Source organism: Lotus japonicus, chromosome 5 (genome assembly GCF_012489685.1).
Source record: "Lotus japonicus ecotype B-129 chromosome 5, LjGifu_v1.2".
Taxonomy (NCBI): Eukaryota; Viridiplantae; Streptophyta; class Magnoliopsida; order Fabales; family Fabaceae; genus Lotus; species Lotus japonicus.
In genome coordinates this window covers 38,393,972-38,416,998 of record NC_080045.1, presented here as the reverse complement: position 1 = coordinate 38,416,998, position 23,027 = coordinate 38,393,972, and the positions used below count along the sequence as shown (strand labels likewise).

General features: G+C 37.5%; 4 protein-coding genes across 7 annotated transcripts; all 4 read left to right on the top strand.

The window, feature by feature from the left end:
• Positions 1-819: 819 nt before the first annotated feature.
• LOC130719518 (uncharacterized) lies at positions 820-3,826 on the top strand. Its single transcript, XM_057570140.1, has 4 exons — positions 820-1,108; positions 1,199-1,500; positions 2,876-2,934; positions 3,649-3,826. Exons 1-4 carry the CDS (start codon positions 820-822, stop codon positions 3,824-3,826), a joined length of 828 nt encoding a protein of 275 aa, XP_057426123.1.
• Positions 3,827-6,223: 2,397 nt separating this feature from the next.
• LOC130721389 (replication protein A 70 kDa DNA-binding subunit C-like) lies at positions 6,224-9,917 on the top strand. 2 transcript variants are annotated; one of them, XM_057572184.1, is made up of 10 exons: positions 6,224-6,670; positions 7,279-7,546; positions 7,660-7,756; positions 7,879-8,000; positions 8,090-8,174; positions 8,376-8,529; positions 8,644-8,798; positions 8,922-9,039; positions 9,127-9,315; positions 9,431-9,917. In XM_057572184.1, the coding sequence occupies exons 2-10, from the start codon at positions 7,399-7,401 to the stop codon at positions 9,659-9,661; spliced, it is 1,299 nt and encodes a 432-aa protein (XP_057428167.1). In that variant the 5' UTR covers positions 6,224-6,670; positions 7,279-7,398; the 3' UTR covers positions 9,662-9,917. The 2 variants fall into 2 exon arrangements, with proteins under 2 accessions (XP_057428167.1, XP_057428166.1); XM_057572183.1 differs by lacking the exon at positions 6,224-6,670 and adding an exon at positions 6,964-7,177.
• Positions 9,918-10,263: 346 nt separating this feature from the next.
• Positions 10,264-16,236, top strand: LOC130720910 (uncharacterized). Of its 3 annotated transcripts, none has more exons than XM_057571615.1 (11): positions 10,264-10,387; positions 11,774-12,439; positions 12,514-12,914; positions 13,135-13,393; positions 13,516-13,818; positions 13,914-13,998; positions 14,077-14,212; positions 14,346-14,500; positions 14,626-14,743; positions 14,856-15,059; positions 15,227-16,236. In XM_057571615.1, exons 3-11 carry the CDS (start codon positions 12,747-12,749, stop codon positions 15,869-15,871), a joined length of 2,073 nt encoding a protein of 690 aa, XP_057427598.1. In that variant the 5' UTR covers positions 10,264-10,387; positions 11,774-12,439; positions 12,514-12,746; the 3' UTR covers positions 15,872-16,236. The 3 variants fall into 3 exon arrangements, with proteins under 3 accessions (XP_057427598.1, XP_057427597.1, XP_057427599.1); XM_057571616.1 differs by having other exon boundaries at positions 10,266-10,387; positions 11,774-12,914; positions 13,516-13,612; positions 13,694-13,818; XM_057571614.1 differs by having other exon boundaries at positions 11,774-12,914.
• A 396-nt stretch (positions 16,237-16,632) lies between these two features.
• Positions 16,633-21,705, top strand: LOC130719517 (uncharacterized). The gene is made up of 6 exons (XM_057570139.1): positions 16,633-17,836; positions 17,958-19,600; positions 20,644-20,725; positions 20,817-20,851; positions 20,995-21,369; positions 21,460-21,705. The coding sequence occupies exons 1-6, from the start codon at positions 16,633-16,635 to the stop codon at positions 21,703-21,705; spliced, it is 3,585 nt and encodes a 1,194-aa protein (XP_057426122.1).
• Positions 21,706-23,027: the final 1,322 nt, after the last annotated feature.

Genomic DNA, 23,027 nt, shown 5'->3' with positions numbered 1-23,027 from the left:
GACTATGGTATTCTCTATACTCATGATACAAATTCTTCTTTAGTTGGATTCTGTGATGCAGATTGTGCAGGTAGTGCAGATGATAGAAAGAGCACATCTGGTGGATGTTTCTTCTTGGGGAATATTTTGATTTCATGGTTTAGCAAGAAGCAGAATTGTGTCTCATTGTCTACAGCTGAAGCAGAGTATATTGCAGCAGGAAGTAGTTGTACTCAATTCATGTGGATGAAGCAAATGGTGAAAGAGTATGATGTTGAACAGGATGTCATGACATTGTACTGCGACAATCTCAGTGCAATCAATGTTTCCAAGAATCCCATACAGCATAGCAGAACCAAGCATATTGATATTAGACATCATTTTATTAGAGATTTGGTGGAGGATAAAATTGTCAATTTGGAGCATGTTACAACTGACAAGCAGTTGGCTGATATTTTCACAAAACCCCTTGATGCAATTACTTTTGAGAAATTAAGAGGAAATCTAGGGATTTGTCTTTTTGATGCATAACAATTAGCGTGCCCTTCTGTGTCAACGGCTAGTTTATTTTTTGTCATCATCAACTGTCGTTGTGACATCAGCAAAGAGAAGGTTTCTTTATGGTTTACTTGCCCTATAACTACTTCCAACGGGAAAATTGTGTTCACTCAACCGCTTGTTCATCTACTTTCATCAAGACTCATTATCTCTCATTTTCAATTCTTCTTCATTGTTCTGTGCTCTGTTTGCGTGTGCTCTCATTTCATCATGTCTCAAAGTTCAGGAAAGAATGACTCTGTCAAGGAAAAGATTGAAAGAACTGCTAAAGGAGTGAAATGCATGGGTTTGAAGAGTAGTTCTTCCCAACCATCTACTGTGTCAAAGAAGGCTCCTAGGAAGACGAAGACAAGATACCCAGCAAGAAAGACATACATGTCCAAGGTTCAGAACAAAGAACCCACCAATGTTCCTCTCTGTGAGGATGTTACTGATGAAGAGGAAATCGATACTGAAAAATCTCTTGCGAAATTGCCTCCTGATGTTGTGCCTGATGTTGAGACATCTGGGTCTAAGGAAATTTCTGCCAAAGAAAATCCTGGAAAGGATTCTACTTCTCATGAAGATTCAGGCGATGCTACTCAACCTGATATCTCTGTATCATCATCTTCAAAGGATGTTGATCCAAAGAATGGCAATTTTGAGGATACCAATTCTGCAGAGCCAACCCAGGCTCCAGCCCCTGTTCAGGACATCTCTGATGATGATTCTGATGATGAGCCCTTGGTTAAGTCCATTCCTGATAGCGTTGCTGCCAGAATGAAAAGAAAAAGAAGGGTCTCTACTCCAGAAGTCACTCCTACGCCACCAAAGAGATCCAAGTCATCTCCTGTAACCTACAAATCTAGACAAGCAAGTGTGAAGGATAAGGGAAAGCAAAAGGCTGTAAGGACTCCAAGTGAGAAGAAGAAAAGGAAGATTCCAATTGATGTTGAAGAATCTGAGTCAGATGCTGAAGCCGATGTCCAGGACATTCGACCCTCTGAGAAAAAGAAGTTTTCTGGTAAGCGTATTCCTCAAAATGTTCCTGTTGTTCCCATTGATAGAGTGTCTTTTCATTTAGAAGATAATGTTCAGAAGTGGAAGTTTGTTTGCAAGAGAAGAATGGCCAAGGAAAGAGAAGTTGGTTCTGATGTGTAAGATCAAGATTTGGTCATGTGGTACAACTCTATGTTTTGATGATAACAAGTATTTATTTGTGGATGAACAACTATGATACTCTAATGTTTGTCTTGAGTGTTTTGACAAACAGGTTCTGATTCTGACACCAGAAGATATATTCGTCAGAAGTTCTGAAGATCAGAAGATCTAAAGATCAGAGGATCTGAGGATCAGAGGATCTGAAGATCAGAAGATCTGAAGATCAGAGGATCTGAGGATCAGAGGATCAGAAGATCTGAAGACCAGAAGCTCTGAGGGACCAGAGGCTCTGAAGGTCCAGAAGCTCTGAAGGTCCAGAAGCAGAAGTTACGAAGGTCAGAGGATCCAAGCATCCCTCTGACTCTGATCACCAAGCTTCACAAGTTCCAACACGAAGTATTCCTCTGATCAGAAGTCATTGGTTAAAGGCAAATGTCTCTATCAAGAAGTACAAGAGCAGTGTACTATTCTAAAAAGCCTACCTACCAAGGTTCAGCCACAGCAGGTTCTGGAAGTTCCAGAAATGCCCTCCAACGGTCATATTCTCTCAACAGAAATATCCTTTGCACCTTGGACTATAAAAGGCTGAAGAAAAAGAAGAAAGCTAAGAGAGAGAGATCAAGAGCTGCAATACAAGAAAAGATTCAAGCTTCTACTTTCTTCATCTGTTCTTATTTAGTTTACACTCAGCTTATTTAGAAGCAAACCTTTGTAAACACCAACCTCAAACAGTTGTTTGATTTTCCTTAAGGGACCGGGTAGGTCAGTATCCTTAAGAAGACTAAGAGAGTGAATCTTAGTGGTGATTCCTTTAGGAGATCAAGGTTGATCGGATCCTAGAGAAGACTAAGAGAGTGAATCTTAGTGTGAGCTAAGTCAGTGTATTGTTAGTCACTTGTAGGTTTCAAGTGCAGTTGTAACAATTATCTGATTAGTGGATTGCCTTCATTCTAAGAAGGAAGAAATCACCTTAACGGGTGGACTGGATTAGCTTGAGGGATTTATCAAGTGAACCAGGATAAAATACTTGTGTGCTTCTCTCTTCTCTCTATCTTTATCCGCTGCACCATCTATCGTAGAGAAACCGAAAAGATTTACTTTAAATCTTAAGGGGAAAGTTTTTATATTGAAAACGCTATTCAACCCCCCCCCCCTTCTAGTCGTTTTTTCACACCTTCATGATGTTCTTGAATGTAAGGATGTTATTGCTCTTATTGAGAAGGCTGGTCTGATGAAGACAATTCAGAATGTTGGAAGGTGCTATGAGAAGCTTGTGAGAGAGTTCTTGGTGAATCTCTCTGTGGATGTTGGACTTCCTGAGAGTGATGAATTCAGGAAGGTTTTTGTGAGGGCTGAATGTGTTGTGTTCTCACCTGCTGTGATAAATCAGGCACTTGGAATAAGTGCTATTGAATTTGCTGATGAGGAAGTCTCCATGGATGATGTTGCCAAGGAACTTATTGCTGGTTATGTGAAGAATTGGCCCAGCAAGAAGTTGTTGTCCACTGGACATCTTACTGTGAAGTATGCAATCCTTAACATGATTGGTGCTGTGAATTGGGTTCCTACACAACATACCTCTGGTGTTTCTGCATCTCTTGCCAAATTGATCTATAGGATTGGCAAGTCAATAGCTTTTGATTTTGGAACTTTTGTGTTTGAGCAGACATTGAAGCATTCTGATACTTGTGCTGTGAAGCTGCCTATTTCATTTCCTTCACTTCTCACTGAGATCATTCTCAACCAGCATCCTCAGATTCTCAGGGCTGATGAAGTGGCTATGTCTCGTGGAGTTCCAATCACCTTGGATCAAAGTTTGTTTATGGAGCCTCATGCCCTAGACATTGCCATGCCAACCAGCTGTAGGACATCTGCCCCTCCTGTGACTGAATCTGGCACTCAGGCCATAATTTCTGAATTATAGGAAGTCTCCAAGGCTTTACAGGAGACAATCAGGGTGAGCACTGCCAGGAAGCTTAAGGTTGATGCTTTGCTACTCAAGCTACAAGAAGGAGAACGCAAAGGTGGTGAGCACAGTGCTGCTGCTACAGCTGCTCAAGATGAGAGCAACGAAGAGGAGGAAGGATCTGAAGAGAATGCAGAGGAAAGTACAGAAGAGTCTGGAGAGGATTCCAGTTCTGAAGACTAGTTTGCTATGTTCTTATGATATTTTCTTTTTGTTTTGGATGTATTTGTGTCTCTTTGCCAAATTTGTGCTAAAAAGGGAGAGTAGTTTGCAGTTTGAAGATTCTATCTGCTATGGTCTGTAATATTTTGTGCTACTGCTATGAAGACCTAAGTTACTACTGTGGAGTTGATTCTGTGAAGACTATGTGTGTTCTGCTAGTGTTAGCTTTGGTCTGGTTTAATTTGAAGACAAGTTCAAGACAATGGCTATGATTGATTCAAGTTGCATCTTCTGGTTTTATGTGGCTAGCTTAGTTTTATGTGCAAGTAACTTCTGATAGTGTTTTCTGGTATGTTGGATTTCGAGTTGATCTATTATAGCTACTCTACTGTGAAGTCTTCATATGCTAATGATTGATAGTACTTCTGTTTGTGTGTTTTTGCTGCTAAGTGTAATGTTCTGACTATGCTAGTTGTTGGTATGGATGCATCATTTGAGGGGGAGCTATGCTTAAGGGGGAGAATTGATTCTCTATTTTTATCCTCTCTAGTTGTGTGTTGTTTTAGTCAAAATTTGACAAAGGGGGGGAGATTGTTGGTACATGTTGTCTTGCATTTTGTCAAAACAACCGATTGTCGAGGCAGATGTCGTGGCATCTAAATCCGTGTAGCTAGGGCATCAGTCCTTAGCTTGAGTTTTTGTTGTGGGCCCTCTGAAGATTTACTAAAGATATGTTTTTTAGTTACTTGAGGAGCAAGTAGCTATTTCAGAAGGGTTTTAATTATGGGTTGTTATTTGTTGAAACAATCTTTGTTAAAAGATTGATTTCTATCTTTACTTGTGTAATATGTAAACCGAATCTATCAAGATTGCGTTTTGAATTGCTGTTGCTGCAATCTGTTTCTTCAGCCCATGTTAACCCTAGAGCCCATGCTACCGCTGCTGAAGTCTATAAAAGGATGAAGACCTAAAACTTGAAGATTACGGAAGCTAAAAGAGAGAGACCAAGTGTTTTAGGATTTGTGTTTGTGCTTTGTCCTTTATTAGTTGTGAATCCTCTTTGCTCACTGATTCTATAAAGCAAAGAAGGGCTCTGTGTGTTTGATTACATTCAAACTCTGATTGTTCGTTGTATTCACCAATCACTGTGGCAGTGATTGAAAGAAAGTGAGAAGGGCTCTCATACTTAGGTTGAGATTCTAAGTAGAAATACACTGGTAGATTAGGAAGTGAACTATGAATTGTTGTGTTCATGAGTGTCTGTAATTCCAGAATCTTGAGATAGTGGATTTCCTTTCTTTGGGTGCAAACCCTCCAGACGTAGGTGAAAGTTTTTCACTGAACTGGGTTAACAATTCTTGTGTTTTGTTGTTTCTGGCTTAAGTTATGTTTTTACTGTTAAGCGTTTTTCGAACCTATTGTCCTAGCATCGTGCAGGACATTCGTACTACAGGGAACCTGAACTACACTACTCCTTTTATTGAAGAGTAATTCATAACCAATACATAACACCTCAATTTAAAACACTACTATTTTCCTTATTAACCGTCCATCTAGAGAGAATTTTTTTGTTGTCTTTATAATTCTACATTTAGAATTCCAAAATGACCTTATGAGAAGATTAAATTAGGAGAAATAAAGTTACACTAAAACCTTCCTAAGACAAATGAAAAATGCTTGACCCCTGTTGATCACGCAGTAGCAAGCCGTCCAACCTTTCTCAATTCTAATATATACACATGACAATGTTTTAATCACCATTGACCAATGAATGCACTTTGTACAGCACCCCCTTGCGCGGACCAAGCTTTGCACAAACATATTAGTTTCAAATTTCTCAATCTGCATAACTGATTCCTACATAATGCCCTCTCAAATTGTTATCTTGTTACAGTAATCTCACAGATATGCCTGCAGTATAAACATAGCCCTACACAAATGCAATATTCACACATTAAAGACACAGGCTAGCCTCACCAACAGCCCTGTCGCACTAATCCTTCACATTATATGGCAATCATTGTTGGGAAATAATCTGTTGGGGAAGATGCTGCAACACTTGGATTGATGAAGATGTTGACGACGGAAGCACTTGAAGATTCAAAGCGTGCATAAGCACTAACCTTTAGGTTCAATTCGCCCCCACCAATTACTGTGTATTGGATGCAAGTGAGAAAACCGGCGAATTCCCTTCAGGATACTTTGAATTCCTTGATGTGGTTTGCACTAACACACCAAGCGTATCTTTGATAATCTACTACTTAAAAAAGCTCAACTCCATTTTACTGTTCATCAGTGCCTTTTTTTTTTGGTCACATTTCATGTTGCTGGGCCCCTCAGTTAGTAGCCTTTTTTATTTATCCATAGGGTAAAAGAAAATCTCATTTATTTGGTGAACATTACACGGAGCCCTTGGCCGTCACTGCCAACCCACCGCCTACCTTGGTTCACATGAAAACACAAAATCAGCACCTACCCATGTTAGCAATTCACATGAACTTACAATAAAAACCCCAAAAATGGATGCTTTTTGAAGATTTTTTTGGTTTCTTGAACGATCATCAACTCACGACCAAGAACAAAGACAAGTTAAGCAGAGTTTCGGGTTAAGCTAGAGTTAATTCAAAAGTTTGCGAATTTGAAACCCACCGCCTATCTACGTGTTGCTACGCAGCTACGTTTTCCCGTATGGTCATAATCCTTGACAGCTTCAGGTCTTCATCATCTGAAATTGGCCACCTGAACTCTAGAAGGGGTAGAGCGGCGATCTATCACACAGCCCTTGATGCTCCTTAGCTGGCTCTTGGTTGTTCTCCTTGCCTGAACCCTAGAAGTGCAATATTGGGTCTACGCCAACAGTCACAGGTCTGAATCAGTGTAACCACTTTTTCCTTTTACTGCGTCTCACCTATCTCACCTATTATCTCATCCAATTGATTTCTACTCAGTTACAGCTGTATGATTTGTTGATACCCATATGCATATAGTGAGTGTCTGAATCAGTCTCAATATATTGTTTTCATATTACCTTAAACATATAATCTAATCTAAGTTAGGCTTACTCACATCCAGCTGTTTGATTTGTTGGTTGAATTGACTTCCAAGCATTCCACTACCCAACTCCTTTGTATAAATACACCAAACAGGCAATTTGATTTTCATACACTGCTTCTACCAATTTTAGTTACTGCAACTCCTTAGTTTTGCTCTTGAGTGGTAGTTATGAGTGGGAATATTACTCCCATAAGGAGTGTTTCTGCAGGAAAAAAATTTCTCAGAATTAAGACTTGGGTCTTACGGATGTGGGAAGTTTATCCTGTGAACCAACTAATGAGTTCATATGCTCTTAATGTTATTCTTATTGATGCTGAGGTTCAGATTTTGCTACCACTTTTATGTTCTCTGCATTTCTTTGTTTATTCTTCATTAGTATTAGACCCATTTTCTGATTTTTAGTTGGTTTATTATGGCAGGGACAAAAAATTGAGGCAATTGCTCGCAAGCAAAATATATCCAAGTTCAAGGCTGAGCTTCAGGAGGGCAAGGTGTACAGAATATCGTACTTCTTAGTTGTCACCAACAATGGCAATTACATGGGTTCTGAGCATGAGTGTAAGATCATCTTCAATGAAAAAACAAAGGTTATTTTGGAAGAGGATACTGCGATACCAAAGAATGTATTCAACTTCAAGAACACTGCTGAAATTTTATCTACTGGTGGTGATTCGGACTATCTAATTGGTATGTTGATTATTTTTGTAATAATCCGGAACAATTAATTTTTCTTCTATTGATTTATGGCTGAATTGTTGACGATTGTGATTGTCTCATTTGCATGAATAATTGGCTGGTAGACATAATTGGATTAGTTACAAGCGTTTCAAGGGAGAAGAAATACACCAAAGCTGACCACGTAACGAGGATGATTGAGCTTGAGATTACGGATGACAAGTAGGTTCATCTTCTATTTAGTTGATTGTATTTAATATACTTAAGGTCCATTAGATTCGTAGTGTCAAAATGGGGATCATTATTTGGTTCTGAGTACAGTTATTTGTATAAATATTTGGCAGAGGCAAGATTAACTGTGCTTTGTTTGGAAACTATGTCGACATTGTTAAACAATATGTTGCAACCGATGGTAGTCATATGCCTGTTGTTGTTGTTCAATTTGCCAAGATAAAGACCTTCAAGGGTATGTTATTTAGCAATTTTTATTCTAGAATTTCGTGCCTTGATTGGGCTTCAACTTACAATTGGTTTGATCTTTCATTTCTTGAGTAGGTAGTGTTGTAATCCAGAATGTTATGAACGCTTCTTTGATTCTTTGGAACCCTCCGATAGCTGAAGCTGTCTCTTTCCGTAATGGGTGAGTGGACTCAAACTAAACATAATACATATATATGCTTATTTAATTTGGGACACTTTCACTGTTTAGCACAGTCTTATTTACTACAATCTAATTATATAAATTGACACAACTTAAGTAGTTGTGTTATTTGATTGTAATCATGACATGATAATTTGAGTTAATTGTTTTGGTTTTATTCTGTATATATGTAATTACAAGATTGGCACTCCATGGCATTGAGGCTGATATGCCGTTAGCTATGTTGATTGATGATGATGATGATGATGAAGATGTTCATGTCATCACTTTGGAGGAGGAGTTTCTAACTCTATATCCTAGGAAGGGCATCAAAGATCTTAATGAGACGGAGGAGGTTTCTTCTAACTGATCTGCCCATTGGTTTAGTTTATTTATCATTTTCAATGTATATTAAGTATCATTGGCATGTTCCTTTTGACATATATAACCTGTCCTTTGTTTTATGCAGAATGGAGTGTTCATTGTTTTAGCACAGATTGGTGGTCTTCTTGACGGTGAGAAATGGTGGTACTCTGCATGCGGCTGCCACAGGGCAGTTACTACTGAGGATGGGATGATTTATTGCGGAGGTTGCCGCAGGACTGTGTTATCTGTAACTCCAAGGTAGTGCATTTCTACACATTTATTATTTGATGTTGTTCTTAGGTTCTATAATTTTGTATTTATGCTGTTACTTTATAATGAGTTTTACTAATTGTATTGTATTATATTAAATCCTATCTGCAGGTTCAGGCTCAAATTAGAGGTGGATGATGGTGGGGATTCTGCCATATTTGTTATGTTTGACACTGACTCCCAGCAACTATTGGGCAAAACATGCAAGGAACTTGTCGTGACATCCAAGGTGAGTACACATCCACTGAAGCAATTTCATTTTTCCATTTGAGAATAGTCACCATATGTAGAGCTGTCATGATTTAAATTTTTGCAGGGGAAATATTCACATGAGTATCCGCATGAAATCCGCTCCATTGTTGGTACAGAATTACTATTCAAGGTTGAAAAGTCTCCTGATCATGGGACCAAGTTTGATGAGTCTTTTAAGATTAAGAAAATATGTGCTGACAGAGCTGTGATTGAGGCATTCAAGGATGAGTCTAAGATACAAACTCCTCACAAGGTACTATAGGAGACTCTTGAGTAGCCCAGTGGTACTTGTGTTCATAAGTTATCTTAACTGTTGAGTCTGGTAGCCTATTTCTATATTTATTTTTAATGTAATTGCTTCTGTTCAGATGATTAAGAGGGGTGGATCACATGTGTTTAATGGATCCACTGTTGAAAGTGTTGGTGATGATTCCACAAATATGTCTGAGATAGGAACAAATGCCCTGTCCCTTGACCAGATTTCTCCTGGAGATGTTTCTGCTGTTTGTTCCTCAGTGCAAAGTATTGGCAGCGATGGCAGTACATCAACCCCAGCTAAGAGGATGAAGCTCAGGTCTGTCAAAATAGAGAAGGAGTAAGGATCATAGCCCAATAAGTTAGTATAAGTTATTATTAGTTAAGATAAGATGGACAGTCCTATTTCAAAGTGGAGCCTTTTTGTATTAGTTGCAGTCAATGAAGACTGTCCAAGATGTAGTATTCATGTGACTTAAGTATCAGCTACTCTGTTGCAATTTGTAATGTTTTGAATGGGAGATGATTTAGACTCAAACATCCTCCAAGTGATGTATCAACTTTAAGCTACTTATATTGTTAATTAATATATTATATTTCCTTCCTTTCAAAAAAATATTATGTTTCCTCAAATGGTTTGGTAGCCCACTGTGTATGTTTTATATATATAGTGATTTTGTAACTAAATGTTTGCAACCACTCAAGTTCTGCCCACTGTTCACATTCAATGCTTCAGCCAACCTACCCATTTTGTTGTATGAATATTCTACCGTCATCTCTCACCAAGACATCAATGCATACATTTACTTATGTGTGTACCCTCACATAAGGTGTCAATATCCCAACTAAATCCTGAAGTAGCATTTACTGTATGATGCTTACATTCATTGCACTATATATGCACCCACCATCCTTTGTTTGAACACCTTATATATTAACCAAGCTGATCACCTCAGAATGTATGAAATCTATGTTGTTTCCTTTCTATGGTGCACAATGTGTTGTGTTTGCAACATCCCAGTTCGTAGTCCTCCATCTAGATGTTTGATTCCTGTTCATTTTGAGCCCAGGTGATCATTTGATTCTCCACATCCTGGTGCTTATTTTGCAGTGCTTTACTTTCAAATTCTTTTGTTGCTGGGCTTCCTCTTCAGAATTGATTTTGTTGAAAAGATCTGTTATGTTTTTGTTGTTGTACATGTTCCACAAAGTTTTGGTATTGTCTATTACCACCACACTATACTATTTATATTTTTTCAGTATAGTTCCAGGATATAGCAGTTGTGGAAAATTTACAATGAAAAAGAAAAATTCTGTATGTATTGCCAATTGCTAATTTTTCAGATCTACACAGTGGTCCTTCTCCATATATTTCAAGAAGAGTAGTGGTTAACGTGAGTTGTGGATTTTAATTCATGTAATTAGTTATATATCATTTTGAATAGCACTTGCTGGTCAATGTTATAATTTGTTAACAATGTTGTCCCTCTTATTGACCAATAATTAGTTATCCACACCTCATTTTTTAGGTGTGAAGATGTGGAGAAAGAGAGATATAGGTTTTACGCGAATGAAAAATAGGTCAATTGCATATACATTGCTAACTTTGTTGATTGTCACTTCAGATGGTAATTTTTTGTTTTAATATTAATCCAAGATAACTTTAAAGAATTTTTATATACAATCAAGAAAATCAAGTATTAACTAAAGTGATCTTGAAAAAATCAATACAATTATGAACAGATTTTTTTGAAATTAGAGGATGGATTGCGTTTTGTTTATCCTAAGTAATTAATTAAATATTACTACTATTTTTCCAGGACTGTGTTTATAAAATGTAAGAGAGGTAATTATATAAATATTTATCATGCTATAAAAGTCCTCCACAATTAATCCAGGATCTTGGTTGATTCTCATCTTGAGTTGGTTATTTTATATTTTTTTTTAATATTCATCCAACATAATATTAATGATTTTTTATATGCATTTAAGAAAGTCAAACAGCTCCAAAGTGAACTTAATAAAATTGCTGAAGTTATGCATAGATAGTCGTCATTGTTTACAACTCTAGATTAGTTTTAGGTATATTGTAGGATGGCTTGTGGGTTGTGGCTTCTAAGTAAAATTTCAAAGTTTTAATTTTGATAATTAGATAGTTTTCCAAATGCTATATCATAAGTTGAAACACATATCTGAATTTAAAGTTACCTATTTAATTTATTAGATTTGTTGCAAAAAAATAGTAACAATAAATATTGGGAGTGTTTTTATATTGAAACAATTTTTGTGATTGTTACCTTTTGGTTATTTTCGTTTATTTATATCCCTTATCAACACATATCTTTTGTTGCTATATATTTTTCAAACACTGAAACAAGATAAGGACTAATCTGATTTTGTGTACTTTTTAGATATAAACAAATATATATCCTTAACCCTTCCTGCCTTTCTATCAGAGTGACACACGCGATTCACATCTTGCTGGCAGCTATTGCTTCTTTTTTCCCCCAACAGGCACATCTTTGCCAGCTGTACTTTGTGATGAGTGCAACGAGTTCATTGTGAATAATAATCCTCACTTGGTTCCTATTGAGGATTAATTCTCATCACACTTTTACCCATAAATAGAATGGTTATCAAGTTGTACCAACCAGAATTGTTACTCCTCTGGCAACGAAATCTGAAGTAGGTGCCACCCAAATATCTAGGTCTTCTGCACATCTCTTCCAAATCATATCCATAGAACACCTTTTGCTTGTGGTAGTCGTATGCATCTTGCTGGCAGCTATTGCTTCTTTCTTTTCCTCTATAAGCACATCTTTGCCGGCTGTACTTGGTGATGATTGTCATGAGTCTGTCATCTGTGTACTGGATAAAAATCCAACAAGTTCATTCTGAGTAATAATCCTCACTTGGTTCTTATTGAGGATTAACTATCATCACACCCATACCCATAAATAGAATGGTTATCAAGGATGAACCAGCCAGAGTTGTTACTTCCCCTGGCAACGAAATTTGGAGTAGGTGCCACCCAAATATCTAGGTCTTTTGCACATCTCTTCCAAATCATATCCATAGAAGCACCTTTTGCCGTGAAGAATGATTATATCTACCCAGTATATGTGAGTTGTTCAATTTTAAATTGCAATCCTGGTTGCAGCAACAGCTGTGTGCTTACTTTCCACTGTTGCAGTAGATTTTTAGGTACTTTTTCATGTAAGCGCCTATCTGATTCTACTCCTGGACCGTTTCTGACTTTGGAGAGGCAGGTCTGATGAGGGTGTAGTTGTTTCTATAATCTATTATTCAAATTACAATGAAGTCCCATGCTCTTCTTCTATATATAGCTTGTCCAGCCTCATCTGCAACTCACACTTGTGCCAGTATCCTTATCCCTATTCCTTTCAAATCCCTTTGTCCTGAATTGCAATGTTCACCATAGAAACTGAGTTGGCAGCCATTGATCATGTGACATCCATTCATGAGCAGGGACCCCGTTTGGTTATTAAGGTCTGTGCTGTTGCTGTCTGGAGGATTCCTTTGTCCATCCTCCCCATAAGGCCATACTGCGTGGAAATGATCCTCATTGACCGAATGGTACATGGCCAGCTGATGCTTTTTTTTTTCACACATTACTTTATATGAAGCAGATGTTTGTTAGTCATCTATTCTCTAACTAATATACATTATGACGCATGTTGAATGTGTGCGAGCAAAATACATGACATTGATTAGCTAATAAAGCTTTCTGTTAACATTGAACCAAATTTGCAAGTTATCTAATTAGCTATTTTATTTGATGTTTTTTAACTTGTAGGGTACCAAGATTCAAGGCTCTGTGTGTAGTAATCACCCAATCCTTCGCAACATACAAGTTGGAAGAGTGTACAAGTTTAGCAAGTTCAAAGTCATTCTGAATGATGACATTAAATTGACCCCACATGACTTTCGTCTAATATTCCACACATGTACTGAGATCACCGAAAGCTATGATGTTCGCATTCCACGCCATGGGTGGTCATTCTACAATACACAAGCAATTCGGGCCAGGAATGAAGATTTCACTCATCTGATTGGTATGTTTATGTCATCTTCCTTAACCTGACAAAACCACTTTCTCGAGTTATGTATCAGCAGCAGTGTCTTACATATCACCTAAACTGAGTTAAAATAACCTTTGTTCACGTGTTTCTGGTAGATTGTGTGGGTGTTATATCTGCTGCTTCGCAAGAAAAGCTGTGGATAAAGGATGGGCAGATGACCAAGATGATAATCATTGAACTCCAAGACCCAAGGTTCTGTTTCTCTGAAAAATTATTCATTACACTTACTATGTTGATTATAATCATCCCATGTTCTATCTATATCAATTTCAGGGGAAAGATTAAATGCAACCTGATTGGAAGTGTTGTCAACCCAATAGCTGAGTTCCTTGCATCCACATGGACTGTGAGGCCTATAGTAGTTCTACAACTTGTGAAAGTTAATCGCTGCCGCGGCGGTATGTGCATACTTCTTCTTCTTCCATAAATATAATTGCTGCATAATTGTATTTAATTTATCTACACTACTGCTGATTGTTTCATTTTGATGTAGACAAATTTATTATTGAAGGCATTCCCATTGCTTCTAAGGTCCATATTAACCCAGATATTGATGAAGTTGCTGAGCTTACCCACAGGTTTAAATTATATGTAGTGTATTCAAAAAGTTATACCATTTACCAAACCCAATCCTAATTATTTTCCTTTGATTTTAGAATGTCTGTGCTTGGATACAAGTACAATGGACCTGTTGGGTTCATCATGCATAATGATCCTAATGTCGATTTGAAGGATGATATGCTTTACCATCATACAAAGAAAACCTTGACTGAATTGATTGAGACCAAAGAGGTAAACAACGAATTATTTTGTAATGCATATACTTTGTACTTTAACCCTTTAATGCCAATGTATGTGCATAGGTGCTTGATTATGTAAGGCTGAGACAAGCGAATAATCTGTTTTATTGCCATCCTATACGCAGGGAGGTGTATTTATTGTACATGCTGCTATAGTTGGAGTAATAAGGGATGGAGACTGGGCATATAAATCGTGCAGGTGCTACAGCCAACTGAGGATTAATGGTTCTAAGTATCAATGTCTGAAATGTTGTCGCGTTGTTGGGCAAATGATTCACAGGTTGATGTTTTGAATGAACATTCTCTCACCATTCTATTCTTTCATAATCACTATTGCATGTTTTAAATACTCAATTTCATTTGCTATTGATGGTATGAACATTCTGTATTTGATAATATATGCAGATTCCGCATAAAAGTCGAGGTATATGATGGTGTGAATAGTGCTGTCTTTGTACTATATGACCGTGAAGTTGAAGACCTTACTGGGTTTTCTTGTGAAGAGTTGATGAATACTATTGATGTACGTTTCATTGTTATTAAACATACAAATCATTCTATGATCCTATGTAATATTAATAAATGGTTGGTCCCAATATAAATGTTATTTTGACTTATTATTTGATTCATCGTAGCTGGAAAACAAAGTGATTCCGGATGGTGAGTATCCTCAGGAGATCGAGGACGCACTAGGGGGCCAAGATATGCTGTTTAAGGTCCGCAACAAAGGTCTGAAGGCGTATGGTAATGATCAGTGCTTTGATGTCATGAGGATCTGCACTGACCTTGAAATCATTGACATGTTCAATGAGCATGAAGTGATAGTTACACCTAATAAGGTATAACTTTGCATAAGTTAGTTTTGTAATTTCAATTTAATATCATGATGTAGTAGTTGGATACCTAATATCACCATATTTTATATGATGAGGTAATGAATCTATCTAATTCCAATTCCAATGTATACATTCTATTTTTCTTACATCTCTACTCTACTGTGTAATAGGAAAAGTTCATCCCTCCTTTCCCGACAATTGAGAACACCGTAGCTGAAGTTGGCCAGAGTTCCAGTTTGAAAGGGCAAGCCAATGCTCTATCTGAATGCAGCAGCACTGAACATGGAGGGCGTCGCCTGCGAAGAAAGTTGTTGCAGGATATTGAGTCTGCTGCTGAAGATGGTGATGTTGCTGAACCACAGATGACTGACATACAATCTGCTGATATGGTTAATGATGTGCTGGGTGATTTAAAGCAGAATTTGAATGAAACTGTTGCTGACCAGGTTGTCACAGATGTTGAAGATGCTGAGTTGGTGGCTGTTGATGAAGCAAATGCTAAGAAAAATGATAAGATTGTTGTTTCAGCACACCTCTCCAAGGTAGTGAATGGAAAGAATACAACTGTTGATCATGAGAATGAAAAGATGGGTGCTTTAGATGTCTTTGGTGTAGACATTAGTGCTGTAAATTCTGAGGTGGAAGTCATGCATTCTTCTGCAGATGAAGACATGGATGATATTTTGGATATTTGTGGAATCCATAGGGAGGTCAGGGTTGATGTTCATGTCAGCGGTGATGTGAATGAAATTGACAAAGTGGTGGATGGTAATGAAATAATTGTGTTGTCTGATGATGAGGTCTCATCTGACTGAGGTACTTGTCAGTCAATATTAGAGGATGTTGCAGACTCTATGTGGCCTGCTGAGCATACAAATGATGAAGAATGTCATATAGGACATCAGCCACCTTTTTTGATTATGTTATATTTTATATATAGGTTATAGGACTGTATAAGTCAATTATGTCTCTTTGTTGCATGGATTGGAAACTGTCACTGTTCTCTGAGGACAGTTACAAACTCCAATCTAATGTTGTTTAGGTGTGCTATATTCCTTATGTAATCCATGGGCATCTTTGTCATGTAACTGGTGGAGCAGATGCTATGTTCTGAACCTGTTTGACTATCTAATATAAATGTGTTATGTGTTATGTGTAATGGATAGCTGAGTTATGCTTCCTTTTTCAAGCAAGTTGTTACCTCTTATTCCTATAAAAAATAATATACCTATATCTATGCATAATGCATTCATCTATTAACTTATCACAATCAATGAGAATCTCAGATCATTATCATCATAGTTAAATATTAATAGTTCATTGAATTGATCCAAATCAGTCAATTCATTACTAAAATAATAAAATATACCCTATAGGGTCTTTCGTGCTAAATTAGACCAACTTATGATTGATTTTAAGAAGGGTGAATTCTTTGGAAAAGTGATTGCAGGTATGAATGCTCTCTGTTACAATGTAAAGTTTTCATTTTTTTTATTAATTTGAAATTGAAATTAATTATAATTTGAAATAAGATATTAATGAATTTTCCCTTTCTTGGTATTTTATCATCACAGCTATGTACACCGTTGAATTTCAAAAAAGAGGTTTGCCTCATGCACATATTCTCCTATGGCTTCATGCGAACAATAAATTGAATTCACCTGCTATGATTGATTCAGTTATATGTGCTGAACTTCCAGACCCTATTACGGATCCTCTACTCTTCCATGCTGTGTCTAATTACATGGTCCATGGACCTTGTGGGTTAAGCAACAAACAATCTCCCTGCATGAAGAATGGTCAGTGCTCGAAATTCTTCCCAAAAAAGTTCACAGATGCAACATCATTTGACAGTGATGGGTTTCCCATATACAGGCGAAGGAATAATGGCATAACAACTATGAGAAGAGATATCCCATTGGATAATGGTTATGTTGTACCGTATAATGCGAAGTTGCTGATGAAATATCAAGCTCACATTAACATTGAATACTGCAATAAGGCAAATTCGATTAAGTATTTATTTAAGTACATCAACAAGGGAGTTGATAGAGTGACAATGTCGATGTCAACGGGAGAAAAGGTGAATGAAGTGGATGAGATCAAACAATATTATGATTGTAGATATATTTCTCCATGTGAAGCTGTTTGGAGAATATTCAAGTTTGATATCCATCATCATTGGCCACCTGTAAGCAAGCTTTCATTTCACCTCCCTGACGAACAACTTGTGATATTTAAAAACGGGGTTTTGATAGATAATGTGTTAGAGCGCTCCAGAGAAAAAATTACAAAGTTTTTGGCATGGATGGTTGCAAATGCAAGATACTCTAATGGGAACAACCTTACGTACGCTGAATTTCCCTCCATGTTTGTTTATGATGAAGTTAAGTGTCAGTGGAGACCTCGGAAGAGAGGTTTCTCAATTGGGCGGATGAATTTCATTCCTCCAGGAACTGGCGAATTGTTCTACATGAGGATGTTGCTTAATGTGCAGCGTGGTTGCAAGAGCTTCGAAGAATTGAGGACTGTTAAAAATCACATTTACGACTCATTCTGTGCAGCATGCGATGCTTTAGGGTTACTGACTGATGATCGAGAATTTGTGGATAGTTTACTTGAGGCATCTGTACTGGGCTCTGGATTCTACCTTAGAGGACTATTTGTTAGATTGCTTCTGTCAAATACAATGGCTAATCCACCAGCTGTGTGGCTAAAAACATGGCATCTTCTAGCTGATGGAATAGTATATGCGCGTCGGAGATCATTGAATAATCCAGGTTAAGTTCTTAAAGATCACTGATATTTGTAGGTCTATATAAATAAGGTGAAATAAATGCATAGTAGTATTGGCTATGTTAATTATCATCAAATTTTTGAATTTTTTCAATCGTATTGCAGATCTTACTATTGATGATGAAAGACTACAGGAACTCTGCTTAATGGAGATTGAAAGTATCCTTCTGATGAATGGCAAATCCTTAAAGGATTTCAAGGGCATGCCTTGCGTTGACTCTAGCATTGTTGCTGAGTATGGCAATTTGCTATTATTTAATGAGATGAACTATGATTCAATTGAGATGGGTCGATTGCATTCTGAATATGTGCAGAAGTTGAACACAGGCCAAATGAAAGTGTTTCTTGAAATAATGGCTGCTGTTGATAGTGATAACAGAGGTTTCTTTTTTGTGTATGGGTATGGAGGTACTGGCAAAACATTCCTGTGGAAAACTTTGACGTACAAGCTCAGATCAGAGAAAAAAGTTGTGCTAAATGTTGCTTCCAGTGGAATAGCTTCACTACTCCTTCCGGGTGGAAGAACTGCGCACTCGCTGTTTGCCATTCCTTTAAACTTGAACGAAGATTCATGTTGTAGTATACCACAAGGTAGCCCAAAAGCTGAATTACTACAGGCTGCAAGTTTAATTATTTGGGACGAAGCACCAATGGTTACCAAATATGCGTTCGAGGCACTAGATAGGACTTTAAGAGACATTATGAGGGGTAAGGTCAAGGATAGCATGGATAAACCGTTCGGTGGGAAGACCATAGTTTTGGGTGGTGACTTTAGACAAATATTGCCAGTCATTCCAAAGGCCAGTAGAGCTGAGATTGTTATGGCTACTGTGAACTCTTCCCGGTTGTGGAGGCATTGTAAAGTACTTACATTATCTGAGAATATGAGGTTACTTTCGAACTCGTCATCCGAAGACAGGGACGAAGTGAAGTCGTTTGCTGAATGGGTTCTTGATCTTGGAAATGGTAAGTTAGGAGAGTTTAATGATGGGGAAAGTGATATTATCATTCCAGATCAGTTTTTGATTGAACAATCGGAAGATCCAATAGCTGACATTGTGAGGTTCACATACAACAATATCGTTGAAGGCACTATTGGGGCGGAATTTTACAAAGATAAAGCAATACTTGCCCCAACACTTGATGCAGTGGATTCAGTTAATCAATATGTGTTGTCATTGTTTAATGGCCAAGAAAAGACATACATGAGTTCTGACACAATTTGGAAGGCTGATGAACAAGTTGGTATTGTTGCTGATTGGATAACGACTGAATTTTTGAATGATATCAAGTGTTCTGGAATGCCTGATCACAAGTTGGTACTTAAAAAAGGTGCTCCAATCATGCTGATGCGCAATCTTGATATTTCATCGGGAATGTGTAATGGAACTAGATTGATTGTGAAAGATCTTTGTCCGAATGTTATTGGTGCAATTATTATTACTGGCACACACACAGGCAAAAAAGTGTTTATATCAAGGATGGACTTAATGCCTTCTGACCCGAACTTGCCCATTAAGTTTACGAGATGTCAGTTCCCAGTGTGCTTGTCTTTTGCTATGACAATTAACAAGAGTCAAGGACAGAGTTTATCACATGTTGGCGTTTACCTCCCAAAGCCTGTTTTTTCTCATGGACAACTTTATGTTGTTGTTTCAAGAGTGAAGTCGAAAGCTGGGTTAAAAATTCTAATTTGTGGCGATGATACTAGCAAAACTGGAGCAACTAAGAACATTGTCTACAAAGAGGTTTTCCAAAAAATTTACAAATAGACAGGTTACTTAATAATGTTGTTTATTTAGATAAACTATTTCGTGTACTCCATCATATTAGGTTATTTATCTTGTCCTTTTTTTTTTGGATTGTACTACATCACTCTGATGTAGGAAGTATACCATGTATTTAGCTGCAACGCTCCCCCGCATACTGTTTTTCCATTTGTATATTGAAATATAAATTCATAAGTAAATTACCTCAATATGTATCTTTTAATATAGAGTCTTCAATTTTGAGGTGAATAAAAAAATGAGTAAACCAACATTGCTTCATTTGAACATTATTAAATAAAATCAAAGTCAATATAATCACTCCTCACCATTATTATTTTTTTTCTCTCTATATCCTTTAAAGTAAAGTAGAGTAAATAAAGAGATAAAAGAGCTTTTTTGGTGGGAAAAGGGCTTTTTTTGGGCAGGAGACTTTGCTTTGACCCGTGACCCGTGACCCGTGACCCATAAGCATTGTGAAGGTTGTGGATTAGGTTTCTCCAACCATTCTTCTCCATTTCCCTTCCTATCCCAGCGGCTGCACCCGTCCACCTCTTCCAAATTCTGAGCTATCACGCGGTTGCACTTCGTCCACCTGCAATTCATTTGTTGTCTCCTTGCAAGGTAAGCCCTTCACGTCCTCAACCTCATATTTTGATTTCAATATGGGTTTGTACCAAATTGCGTCCTGTTTCTTGTCCGGTCGTTCCTGTCAAGAGTGTTTCAAAGGTTGCCACTTGATAGTCAGTTTGTCGTCCCCGTGAGCTCACCGGAAGAGATATCAAAAATAGTTAGAAGGGTTATGCCCGTTAACTAAGTTTTGCCAATGTTAGCTTGCAAGTGTAAGGGTTAAGTCCAACAATGTATTCACCTCATCTAGAATTGGACAGTTCAGCTAGCTCTTTTACAATTGGGGGCATTTGTTACTTTGGTGGTGTGGGAATGTTTTGCTAGGTTCTGTGTTGGGGCTTTAGTTGGTTCTTTTTATTGTTTGTTTGTTATATGCCTTATGTATAATTATATAGTGGTTGAATTTAGCCCCTCATATTGTATATGTTTTCATGTTTCCTCATTATCCCTTCCACCACTTAATGATTATACTCTATTGTGATTTGTATATACATAGATAATCCAGCTGAGATCATCATGTTTTATTCAATTTAATTACTACTTATTACCTATTTTGGGTTCAATGCAGTATCTGTATGGTATACATACCACAAGCCGGACCCGGTAAGCGTTTAGCTCTCATAAGTCCATCAAGTTTAGGTTATGTAAACTCTACTGTAGAAGTACAATATATATGAAATAAATATCTGTTGTACAATTTATTTTTATTTGCGTGTGGTCATGATTATTGCATCCATCTTTTGTAGGACTTTGTAGTGCTCCCTAAGTGGTTCGTTAAACGTAATCCTATTCTAATTCCGTATCAGAATGTTCTTCTAACTGATCCGGCCAACAATACATTTTCTTTGAGCCTTAGAACAGTGGACGGAGAAAAGAGAATAAGAGGTTTTCAGGAAATCTGCCAGGCGCACAACATCAATGGAACTGTTAGGGTGCATTACACCTACATTGATGGGAGTCAATTCAATATTCGGATTTTTCTAGATGAGTACACTGAGGTTGCCTACATTGTCCAAGAGGAGGAGGAATTTGTTGATGTAGAGGAGGATTCTGATGATGAAGAGGAGCTTGCTTGGTTCAGTGTTATCACTGGGGCAAGGTCATTCGGAAGGCAATGTCTGGTATTACCAATCCCACTATCCTTTTCATGCTATTAAGTATAACTGTCCAGTATGTGATTGTTTGTTTGCTACATTTTTACATTTTTCCAGCACGTCCCTGCCAGTGTTGCGATTGAGCTTATTCCACACAGACCTCCCACACTAAACATCATATTGCCCGATGGCAATTTAGATGTGTGGACATTGAAATGGGCAACTGCTAGGACCAATGCAGTTGAGTTTGGTCATGGGTGGTATGAGTTTGGCAAGGAGAAACGAATCCGTGCCAGGGATGAACTGCGATTCTATAAGACAGATCTGATAGACACTTACCGGCTTGAAGTCCGCCGTCGCTAGATAATTAGATGCTGAAGGAGTATTTGTTTTTAATTGTGATGTTTAGTTCAGACCATGTTAATTACCCAATCATTTTTCAATCTTATTTTGTATTGTGTTAAGTTTTGTAAGATTGTGTTGTTAATTGTCATCACTCATGAGCCAATGGTATGCCACATATGTCCAAAACAATGTTTGTACTTTCAGATTTTGCATATGACTCTATTATGAATTATGGTTGTGGAGGTAAATTTTGCTCGTATGTACTTTTTCATGTTCGTCATTGATCATCTCTCCAAGTTTGCTTTGCTCAATGCAACTTAGATTATTAAACTGCCTTGGTTGTTTGTGATATTGTGAGCTGTATGAAATTTTGTCACCATAAGTTTTAGTATGCACAAAACTGAAGGATTACTGAATATGGGATCTGCTAGAACTAGAATGAGTCTCTCTTAATAGTAATAGTTTTTAAAGCATGAATAGTGACCACAAAGACTTGGCAGCTATTGGTCCTGTGCTGTAGTTATCACACTGCTGCCACCCTGTTTGGATCATGAAATTAACCATATATAGATCGAGAAGAATATGACCATCTTAGTTGTTTTAAATTATCAACAACAGTTTCTGCTCACGAAAGCTTACGCCAATCCCATGAATTAATCACAACAGTCCAAAAGGTAAAACCATTTCACATGAGTTGGAGAATGGTAGGTCTCGGGATGTATCTTTATAGGGCGCAGTTTTATTTTTCCGATGTACAGAAAAAAGAGGAAAAAGATATAAAAGTAAATGATCGATATGGTTAAGTTTTAACAATTAGAACCACAAAACCATATTTATTACATAATCGACATCATTCGCACATAATTATGTTGCGATACATACAAACTACAGACACCGTGCATCGCACGGGAATAATCCTAGTAGTTTACAGAAGTATGATTCCCACACTTCACTCATGCATTAGTGAAGTTAAGGATGATTTAGCATATAGTAAATGGAAGAGAAATTGGCCAAAAAGAAGTCCAATTTCGTGCATCAGAATTATCTGTTTTTCTGCCCAAGTATCTCTTTATATAGAGATATAAACATCCCTTGGTGAAGAGATATATCTCTTAATAAAAGGTTTCTCAAAAAACCGACATATATAATTAATGTTTCAGTAATATTATCAACTATCACGTTGGTTCATCTGGCAGCGTGTCCCTTAGCAATACAAGTTACGCCGTGCGGGTTCAAATCCCAGGGACGTGATGTTTTGCTTAAATTTTGAATTTAAGTTCAAATTAATGGACAAAAAGGTAACTGCCAGGGTTCGAACCCACACAACACGGGTTTCAGAG

Excerpts from the sequence above, each read along its gene's own strand:
- LOC130719518 (XM_057570140.1), top strand. The coding sequence starts at position 820 with ATGGGTTTGAAGAGTAGTTCTTCCCAACCATCTACTGTGTCAAAGAAG. Across the intron at positions 1,109-1,198 it reads TACTTCTCATGAAGATTCAG|AGCCAACCCAGGCTCCAGCC; the intron begins GCGATGCTACTC and ends CCAATTCTGCAG. Across the intron at positions 2,935-3,648 it reads ACAATTCAGAATGTTGGAAG|GAAGCTTAAGGTTGATGCTT; the intron begins GTGCTATGAGAA and ends GAGCACTGCCAG.
- LOC130721389 (XM_057572183.1), top strand. The coding sequence starts at position 7,028 with ATGAGTGGGAATATTACTCCCATAAGGAGTGTTTCTGCAGGAAAAAAA. Across the intron at positions 8,799-8,921 it reads GTGTTATCTGTAACTCCAAG|GTTCAGGCTCAAATTAGAGG; the intron begins GTAGTGCATTTC and ends TCCTATCTGCAG. Across the intron at positions 9,316-9,430 it reads AGATACAAACTCCTCACAAG|ATGATTAAGAGGGGTGGATC; the intron begins GTACTATAGGAG and ends GCTTCTGTTCAG.
- LOC130720910 (XM_057571615.1), top strand. The coding sequence starts at position 12,747 with ATGTTCACCATAGAAACTGAGTTGGCAGCCATTGATCATGTGACATCC. Across the intron at positions 13,819-13,913 it reads AGTTAATCGCTGCCGCGGCG|ACAAATTTATTATTGAAGGC; the intron begins GTATGTGCATAC and ends ATTTTGATGTAG. Across the intron at positions 14,501-14,625 it reads GTTGGGCAAATGATTCACAG|ATTCCGCATAAAAGTCGAGG; the intron begins GTTGATGTTTTG and ends TAATATATGCAG.
- LOC130719517 (XM_057570139.1), top strand. The coding sequence starts at position 16,633 with ATGTACACCGTTGAATTTCAAAAAAGAGGTTTGCCTCATGCACATATT. Across the intron at positions 17,837-17,957 it reads GAGATCATTGAATAATCCAG|ATCTTACTATTGATGATGAA; the intron begins GTTAAGTTCTTA and ends ATCGTATTGCAG. Across the intron at positions 21,370-21,459 it reads CATTCGGAAGGCAATGTCTG|CACGTCCCTGCCAGTGTTGC; the intron begins GTATTACCAATC and ends ACATTTTTCCAG.